We start from the raw sequence: 9,825 nt of genomic DNA, 5'->3' as shown, positions 1-9,825 counted from the left end.
TGCACTCCAGTAGGACAAGTACTAGTTATACAGTACCAAGAATATCCTACTATTATTCAGATAAGTCGAAACCGCCGACGTCCTCAAGTGACCAACAACAAGCTTACTTAAAACCTGGAGGGGCGCAAAACAGAAAACGTGAATGGGAAAAAACAACTGTTTTACAAAACCATTTCATTTATCAATATACTAACCCCTCGCTGTAAAACATGTATAACTTTTCCTAGAACCACAATATAAGCATATACATAATATATATGAAATCATATCAATTCAATTCATACTTCACATAATCATATTCATATGTATGCCATGCCAAAATATAACAAAGTAAACAATCCAGGTAAGAATGATTTCATAGAAATATGATATGTTAGCTGGAACCCCTGTGGTAGTCTGTACAGCTGAATTCATAGCTCAAAAGTCAATCTAGCCGGAGTCACTACAATGACCTATACAACAATATACTGCACATAAATCGGAACCACTAAAAAGGGGTCTGTACGACAAGATTGGGTGTAATATAATTATGCTCAATTCTATTCTCTCATAATAGCCGGGTGATAAATTGTTAGTCACCTACGAGTCAGAACCATAAATAAGGTATGTACAACAAAACTGTGCACTTAAGTTGGATCCAATATGAGCATATAGTGCGAGAGGTGACGTAAATAAACAGGCATGTACTTCATATCTCTTACTAAATCACAATCACCCTAGCTGCAGTTTTATGAGCTCAACATTATTCAATCACATATCACATCATCGATGATTCACATAATCAAACATAACTTATCTAAACTTACCTGTGCGTCCATGATGCGAGAATTACTTGACACACAAATTAAACCCTCTTTTTGACAATTGTAGTATAGATGTAAGTAGGGTATCGTTCTAGGCCGGGGATTAGGAGGGATTGCTAATCTATTAAATTAACTTAAAAATATTAAATAAGACTCAAGGACACAAAACTAGGCTAAAAACTCTAATAACTCGAAACACACTTAAAATGACTCAAAATAATGAAAACAATTAAATTAAACACTAGGAACTGAAATGGACGGAAATTAAATTAAAAGACTAACAATAAAGAAAACTAAATAAATAATATAATTTAATAATGGATGGGTGTTTGGTTTTGATGAAAAGTAAATTAAACTTAATTAAATTACAGAATTGACAAAAACATGAAATTAAGGTGAAAGGATAAATGACGGACTAGCTAGAGGGTTCTTCTCCACACATGTTATACTTGCATACAAAATGATTTCCAGTTGTTCATTTAATAAATTGTGAATCTCAATACTCCAGATTAACCGTGAACAGCACTTTTTTAATCTTCAAGTTTTCCTTAAGTTATTGAATTGGACGGAAAAACGCATACAACAATTCAAAACATTCTTCAAAAGTCCCCTACGTGAAAAGCACAATAGCGATACAATCAAAGATCATTAAACTTTGTGAAAACTATAAGCATTGACGAGGCATTCGTAACTATGAAAAGCATGATACTCTTGCCAAGAATTTACTTAACGTGATTGTGACTAGCAACCTTTACTACTTGTGAAAATAAGTTCATAACGATTAGGTGAAATTCACTTATATTCTAGCATCAAATTCATGCATGTAAATTAAGCGTGCACTCTCAACCAACATACACAAATCAGTTTTTATACGAACGGATAAGTAAATTGAAATCACAACTTATGAAATCACAACCGAAGGTAATCAATTCATATTACAAATATATTCATGGTTTCGAATTAACCTCTAGCCAAAATAAAATTAATTACACATTATTAAAAATAGAAATAAAATAGAAGTTTAGAGAGATTAAACCGAAAGAGAGGTGAAGATCTCTGTCTGCGTTCTCCTTTCACGCTGTATTGGACCGTCCTCACCTTTGTACTGACTCTGTCCTCCTTATTTTCTGCGCCTATTCCTGCGTGCTGACCTTCACAAGCTGCCCAAAGGCAGCCTTCTCTCGTCAGTCCCCCGCTCCGCTTCTAACCTGCTCTACCTTCTGACCAGCTGCAAAGCAGCTGTCACGCCTGATCTGGACTGCCCTTGCTGTCTCTATTCCCGTGCTGACTTGCCTTGTCTCTCCGTCCTCACTCCACTTTTCCTCCAGCTGCCAAAGGCAGCTTTCCCCTGCCCCGCGTCACTCTCTTCTCCCCTGACCTCTCTCCTTCCTGCGTCTCTGCGAGCTGCCCAAAGGGCAGCTCCCTTCTCCCGCTCCAAGACCCCCCCACACCAATCTACTTCTCCTTCTTTTATTCTTTTCCGCCCTCTAACTTCCCTCTATCTCCTGACCTGCCCTCCAGCTGCCAAAGCATCTTTTTTTTATTTATTCCTTCCTCACGCTGCCCTCTTCTATTTTTATTGCTGTTCAAAGCTTTATTCTTTCCCATTACTCCATGTCTCCCATCAACTTTATTTTCTTTTTCTTCTTTCTCTGCTTGTGCTGTCCGTGTCTCCCATCAACTTCTTTCTTTTCTTTTGTTTTTGCCATTCCATGTTCCATCCTCTTTATCAACCTCATCATTAAGAGGCCCATCCAAATCCTCAATAAGTCCTTTTATTAATTCAAATAATGCCTCAACCTGTAAAAATAGCATTCCATGTCATTAAGAAGCAAACTCGGAGAAAAGGACTCTCAATGATTTAACCATACCTTCTCAGCAGTTAAAACATGAGTTGTATTTTTCATAATGCTTTGAATTATAACAGTAGCCATGACTTTATTTGTTCCACTATCAAGAAATTCCAAGACACGAGGATAATTTGTAAGCTTCAAGGCTGTGACAATATCATTATATTTCTCAAGCGGAGCACTTAAAAGTGCAACCACTTGTTTTGTTGCCCTGCTGTCTTGAATTTTTTATTCCTTTTATTATTTAAAACTCATTTGTGTTATTTTTATTTTCTTTGCATAACAAATCCTAAAAACACAAAAATAACGTAAATAGCTCAAAAATATAAGGAACTAACTAAGAAAAGACGAGTGAATTTGAAGTAAAAATATATATAAATATCATCCGATCAGTCCATAACACCACATTTATATATATATGCAACCAGGAAATGCATATTCAAAATATAAAAGCACAATATCACATTCATATATGTATGCAACCATGAAATGCATATTCAAAATATAAAAGCATTTGGCATATTATATCAAAGCATACTTTCCTTGAAAATGCATTTCTGGGAAATATATCAAATACATAAATATATACTGAAAACAAAAACCCACTCACTAGTATGTGGAAGCGTCGTAGCCCATGGATACGCTCGTCCTCGAGATAAGTCTCACCTATATGCGAATTAACTATAAAAACGTTATTTTAAAGCACATAGGCAAAACTAGCTAATAACTTCTCATACATTGCTCAATTTTGGTATTTGAATATACCAACGTGACCTACACAACCTCACAAACATTGTGATATTTTTAAAATAATTTTTCTGTGGCTCATGCGCCCTTACACGCCAGAGAGGGCACGGCCTCACGTGCGGCCCACATGCAGGCACATTGACGGATTCCCTAAACATCGTTAGGGAATATTCCATTAAAATCTAACAAATTCCATTAAAACTAACTGATGGTGTCAGCATATTTCATCCAAACTGACGGAATATGCCGTCATCTTCTCCAGCAAGTCGCCGGTCATCGAAAAACTGGGTAAAACTTTAAAACGTCTATTCTCGCTCATTTCTTAACCAAAACTTATGAAATTTGAACCATTGGAAAGCTAACATGTAGAATCACGTTATACCATTTTTAAGCCTTGAAATCCACTAGAATTTACCTGAGGAAGTTTGATAATCCGGTCAACTTCGAAACTAGCTATCCCGACGTCCAAATTTATCCAACGAACCAACCCGAGCCTCCTTAAGACCTCCTAAAGCTCTCTATGAGCTTGAAATTCCCTAAAATCAACATATTTACGTCCATATGAATAGTGACCAAAATCGGGGCTGGGTTTCCACGTGAAATCGAAGGTTTCCTTACCTGAAATTGATACCTTTGAACTCGTAGGGTCCTCACGAGCACAATGGTACCATTTTCTTCCTCGATCAGTGAGGTTTGAGAGGTCCTTGGTGTTTGTCCGTACAAGAAGAAGGATAGAGAGAGAGAGTCTGAGAGATGAAAGAAAGAGCATGGGAAGAAGAGAAAATGAGTGAGTGTGGTGTGTGTGTGTGATCCACATGGTCACCAATCCAAGACCACAAAACAACCTCTAAGTCTCAATATGTCGCACATATACACTACCATTTTCCCGTCCAAGGATAAAGTTGTCATTTTACCTCACTGATAAATGAATTTCGGGACGGGCTGTGACAGTTAGTGTTCAGTTTATGAAATAGTGATTGTACCGTTGTCAATTTAAGAAATAGTCAGTGTTAAATTTAAAAAATAGTGTTAGTAATCGTATTCAATTTAAGAAATAGTCAATGTTCAATTTATGAAATAGTGCTAGTAACCGTGTTAATTTAAGAAATAGTCAGTGTTAAGATTAAAAAAATAGTATTAGTAAAAGTGTTCAGTTTAAGAAATAGTGTTAGTAACCTTGTTCAGTTTAAAAAATAGCGATAGTGCCCGTGTTCAGTTTAAGAAATAGTGATAGTGCTCGTTTTCTGTTTAAGAAATAGTCAGTATTAAGTTTACGAAATAGTGATAATACCAGTATTCAATTCAAGAAATATTACCTCTGGAGAGTTCATGGACTTCAATTTGGGGAGTTTTGTGTCTCACTAATTTTGAATTAAGTTGAGCTATATAATAGGAGTGTGATATCCACACACCCCATTTTTGTGTATATATAATTAGCATGGGGTTCGCAAAAAGAAAGGAAAGTTATTGCCCCTCCTTTGTGTCTAATCCATAGTTCTAATAGTTTTTGCTTCTCTTTTAACCCGATGAGATATTTGAGATGCTCTTGTCGTAAATTGTTTTAGTATAGTCCCAATTTTGAACTAATTTAAAATCTTAAAAGATCATTTTAGCTTGTGGAAGCTGTAGCTATATATATATGATTGTTCACAAAGTGAAACGCAATACAATCTAATGTCTTGTTTTTGCATATATATAATCAACTACAGCATCAACTAGTACGACAAAAGCGGTGGCGGAGTGGAAGCACAAAGCAAGCGCGTTCTCTCGCATAAGCTTTCCTGAGAGAGAGGTGAGCAAGCAGCGGAAGGCCTTTTTCTTCCTCCACTGCTTCTGATGCCATTGCTACTCCGGCGGTGGGGATAATCGTCGACACATCACTATCACAAGGAGTCGTCATCGTCCTTGGTGAATGGGTTCTACGACGAGTACAAGTCATCTTCGATGGCCAAGGCTACGAGCAACGGAACTGGAAGCAGAGAGACTGATCAATGCTGCTTCCATGGAATATGAGTCGAGCGACGACGATCGGCACTTCAAGAGAAAGTCATCGTGGTACAAATTGAAAATTAAATTAGTTTTGGTTTTATTTGACTAATGGAAAGTGCACAAGCATGATCCTCGTAGGGTATGGGTTCGAGGGTTGGTATCTTGGAATTTGGTGTTCTTCATTGGTCCCTCAGAGGAAACATATATATCAACAATACGAGGGACTATAAAATACTTTTGTTTTCAAAAAAAAAAAAGAAAAAAAAAGAAGACTTTTTAGGCTTGATGGCAATATTGTAAATAATATAAAGTTGTGTTAACAGATTTTGGTTAATTTCTGTTAGGGACAAAGTTGGAAGAAAGATTTATGTTGCATGTTGGGCTTTGCTTCAACCCGTGGGAATTTTTTTTTTTTGTTGGCCTTTTGTATGTCCCTTTTGTCATTTTTATTAAATCTCAAACTTTTTTATTAAATAAAAGTTGTGCATGGCTTTTGCTTAAGAAAAAGTTAGTCAATTCCTTTTCATTAAAGCTTCCTTTATTTTTTGGGTAAACATTTTTGCTTCCCACCACGTGTCTTAGTCAACCAAAATGTTACCATTTCTTCAGGTGGCAGTCTCGTAAATACATCTACATATAATATATATATATATATATATATATCGCTGTATTCAATTGTTTGTCATGTATTCTTGTAGACAGTACTACCTATACACCCAGTTATACTTATCTCTTATTTTTATTAATTTTCAATTATCAGATCAAATTAATTAAAAAAATCAATTAATACAGTAATAGAGATCAAATTTTTTAATAATGCTAAAAATTAACACCTTCCGCTGTTCGAGTTTGGGTGTTTGTTTGCGTGTGCTTTTCGATTTCAATTGGTACATTCGATCGCCTCTGCGCATCTGCCAGTCTTCATGTACACGCGGGCTCTCTGATCCATCACCAAACATTCACATTGGGCACACACTCCCTCAATTTCCCAAATCTCTCGCAATTTCGAACCGAAACGGGGACCAACTGGGGTTTTCTGCGGCCTGATAAAATTTCTTGGGGTTTTCGATGTCCTATGACGATTTTAAGGATCGGGGAGAGGTGGTGCCGGAGCTGATTTTGAGAGTTGGTGGCGAAGACGACAAAGGGGACTATGCTAAGTTGGGGGATGGTGATCGGGGCGGTTGCGGGACGGCGGAGGGGTTTGAGGCGGTGGCGGAGCCGGCGTCTCCGAGAAAGTTAGCGTCTTTTTGGTATTGGGTTAGGTTGGTATTGTTGGTTATGTGCTTGGGGTTGTTGGCTGGGATTTTTGCAAAATGGGTCGGACCTTATTTCATGGATAAGGTAAACATTCCCCTTTTCTTTTTTTCTTTTTTTTTCTTTTTTTTTCACTTTGATTTAACGGAAGATATGACAGAAAACCGAAGGCAGTGGCGTTTTAGATTCATATAACCGACCTCACTCGGTAGGATAAAGCTTTTTTGTTGTTGTCTTTCTTCTGTGTTTTAGTTTTGGGTTTTGCTTAATTGTTACCTTATGACTTGTATGTAAAACCGTGGTTGATTGTGTTTCGGTATTCGGTATCAGCTTTTCTGCAATGGTGGTACATATTAATGAAGGAACGTGTGAGTTTCTTTTACTGGAACTCATCAATTTGTTGGTCTATAATATACAAATAAACCCACCTCTGGTGATTTTGTTACTGCCATTGTCTTTGATTATATGGTTTTCGTTTATTTTTTTCGGAAATTTTTTGTGAATTTGATAATGCCTTGTTCCTTTTTGTGGCAATTCCTATGTTCCTGGCATGTAAGACACTGCTGTGAAGCATTAAGCTTTGATGAAATGGGTAATATCATGTGCTGCATTTGGGATTATAATTTGGAGCTTGTATTTTCGGTAACTTTTGCAATGTTGGTGACTGTAGTCATTTATGTGGTAGTGACATTAAGTACTGAAGCCCACTCACTATAGTCAATGTTCTGTTTCCCATTTAAGCCGATTTCAAATATTTTAGACTGGTAAATAATTTCGTGTTGCCGTTAATTCATTGCATGGTGTCTGCACAAGACAATTGTTTCTTTGGTGAAGAAACATAGGAGATTAAGACTACGGCACGGTGGTTATTAAGTGTTATAATCCAATGTTTGTATGAATGCTTACTCTTTATTCTTCCTATTTCAACTAGCTTTGATACAATTTCTCTTACTATAGCTGACTATTGATGAAATCATTTACAGGAGATTATTCCAATTCTTGACTGGGAGACGAGAACATTCAGTCCTCCAGTGCTTGTGGTTCTAGTCTTTGCTTCTGTGGCATTATTTCCCACTGTACTTTTACCATCTTCACCTTCTATGTGGGTGGCTGGTATGGCATTTGGTTATGGCTATGGATTTCTTCTAATCATATCAGCAGCAGCTGTGGGTGTATCCCTTCCATTCTTCATTGGCTCTCTCTTCTATCACAAAATTCAAGTGCGTAATGTTCCATTTGACGTAGTTTTTTCTTTCAGGTTTATGCTGTGTGTTTGCCTGCACACACTGAATATGATTTAACATTTTTTTTATGCTTATGCAGGGATGGTTAGAAAAATATCCGAAGAGAGCATCCATTTTAAGATCGGCTGGCGAAGGAAACTGGTTTCATCAGTTTCGAGCTGTAACATTAATCAGGATTTCTCCATTCCCTTATATTATCTATAATTATGCTGCTGTGGCAACAAATGTCAAGTATGTTCCTTACCTGTTGGGGTCCTTGGCGGGAATGGTGCCAGAAACATTTGTCGCCATCTACACGTATGTTGAATCCACTCTCCCTCTCTCTCACTCATACGTTCAGCCATACCTTCATGTCTATATTTTTAGACTCTTGCAGTTTTTAACACCACCTTATGGAATAAATATATGTATTTGTATATTGGCAACAAGAAAGGATCATGTGTTCAGAGTAACATGGATTGTATTTATTTGTATAATTCTTTCTATGTTTGCAAATCATTAGTCCAGGAAATTAATGTTTTTGTAAAGTGAGATCTTCTATGTGTGTTGAACTGATTTAGCAGTTTTAAGAAATATAAGCATATAAGTGCATGATCCTGTATTAAGGTGAGAAAGAATCTTAACTGTTTCAAATATGTTTCGTTGGTGAACCTCCATTTAAATGTGGGATTTTGAACCAATTAAACAATATAGTATCACTTGGTTGGAAGGTCGAAAGCTTTAGTTGCTGTCCTGGCCTTCTTTAGTAGTTTCCTGCACCACCATTCACTTGGTGTCTTCACGCCACATCCCTATTAATTTCTGAATATTGGTAATGGTAGCTATGGGAGCTGCTGTGTAGCTTGCTTACTGCAGTAGAATATGCCTAAACATTTATACCAAGTAGTAGTGGCCTCATTCCAATCAATTGTAAAGTCGTCTTATCTGGTGTCTCGGTGCATTGTTTTTAACCAGTTTGTTATTATTTTCCCTTAATTATTCATACCATTCTTCCAATCTGGTTGGTAGGCAAGAGGCATTCCCATGTTCATGTTATATTGGTCTGCTTTCTGGAGTGTGAAATATAATTAGTTGAAGTACTTAAGCCATTTTCCTGTCTTTTCTCATGAAAATTGCTCCGTTTATATTTTGGACCAACCAATTGTGCTTTGACTTATCAGCAAACTTCCTCTCCTATTTTCTTTGCAGTGGGATCCTGATACGGACGTTGGCAGACGCTTCACATGAGCGCCATGGTCTTTCAGCGCCACAGATAATCTTCACTGTAGTTGGCTTCTCTTTGACTGTGGTTACCACAATTTTCTTCACGGTGTATGCAAAAAGGCAGCTCAAGGAATTACAAAATGACGACGAGCCACTGCTGCAATAAGGTTCAAGTTCTAGTTTCGGTTGCAGGGCTAATCTGCCGGACAAGCCAGGCTAAAAACACGGTGCGGGGATGAAGTTATTTTATTATACGGCTTCATCTGTCGTTGTTGTCATTGTTTTCAAACTGATGCAAAATATAAATAATTTGGAAGACACGGAGGAGAAGCAGCCGTCACATGCATTCAACATGCTTGACACTTATACATGGCAGGCACTTTTTCTTAAAACAAGTGTTGATTTGCTCTTACTCTTTCTCCCTTAACTATCTGTTGTATGATTGAAATGTTGCTTCAAGGATTGTAACTGAACTCTTGCAAGATTCTTGACTGTATATAAGGAACTACTCATTAGCATATTAATTTTGATGTATCTCTCTCGCTCTACCGTTGATACCTTGATTACATAGCTGTTGATGTGTGTCGATAAATTGGTAAATAGTTACTGACGTAGCATCATTTCATTGAATGATCAGACGAGTCAGCTGGTTCGATGTGCGTTTTTTACCTTCAAATAAAGAAAGACATGAAACCATAAGATGCTTGTTACTTGCTAGTGGTCCTTAAATTG

The 9,825-nt window shown here is 37.1% G+C and overlaps 1 protein-coding gene across 2 annotated transcripts; it reads left to right on the top strand.

Annotated features, from left to right (window-relative positions):
• Positions 1-6,065: 6,065 nt before the first annotated feature.
• Positions 6,066-9,617, top strand: LOC103405742 (uncharacterized). 2 transcript variants are annotated; one of them, XM_017325169.3, is made up of 5 exons: positions 6,227-6,733; positions 6,807-6,854; positions 7,630-7,866; positions 7,970-8,187; positions 9,079-9,617. In XM_017325169.3, the coding sequence occupies exons 1-5, from the start codon at positions 6,458-6,460 to the stop codon at positions 9,257-9,259; spliced, it is 960 nt and encodes a 319-aa protein (XP_017180658.3). In that variant the 5' UTR covers positions 6,227-6,457; the 3' UTR covers positions 9,260-9,617. The 2 variants fall into 2 exon arrangements, with proteins under 2 accessions (XP_008342988.3, XP_017180658.3); XM_008344766.4 differs by lacking the exon at positions 6,807-6,854 and having other exon boundaries at positions 6,066-6,733.
• Positions 9,618-9,825: the final 208 nt, after the last annotated feature.

This window comes from Malus domestica, chromosome 06, assembly GCF_042453785.1.
Source record: "Malus domestica chromosome 06, GDT2T_hap1".
Taxonomy (NCBI): Eukaryota; Viridiplantae; Streptophyta; class Magnoliopsida; order Rosales; family Rosaceae; genus Malus; species Malus domestica.
This window is presented reverse-complemented; position numbering and strand designations above follow the sequence as displayed.

Bases quoted from the DNA above. Each gene is read 5' to 3' on its own strand.
- LOC103405742 (XM_017325169.3), top strand. From the start codon at position 6,458: ATGTCCTATGACGATTTTAAGGATCGGGGAGAGGTGGTGCCGGAGCTG. The intron at 6,734-6,806 runs GTAAACATTCCC...AAGATATGACAG, and splicing joins GACCTTATTTCATGGATAAG to AAAACCGAAGGCAGTGGCGT. The intron at 7,867-7,969 runs GTGCGTAATGTT...ATGCTTATGCAG, and splicing joins TCTTCTATCACAAAATTCAA to GGATGGTTAGAAAAATATCC.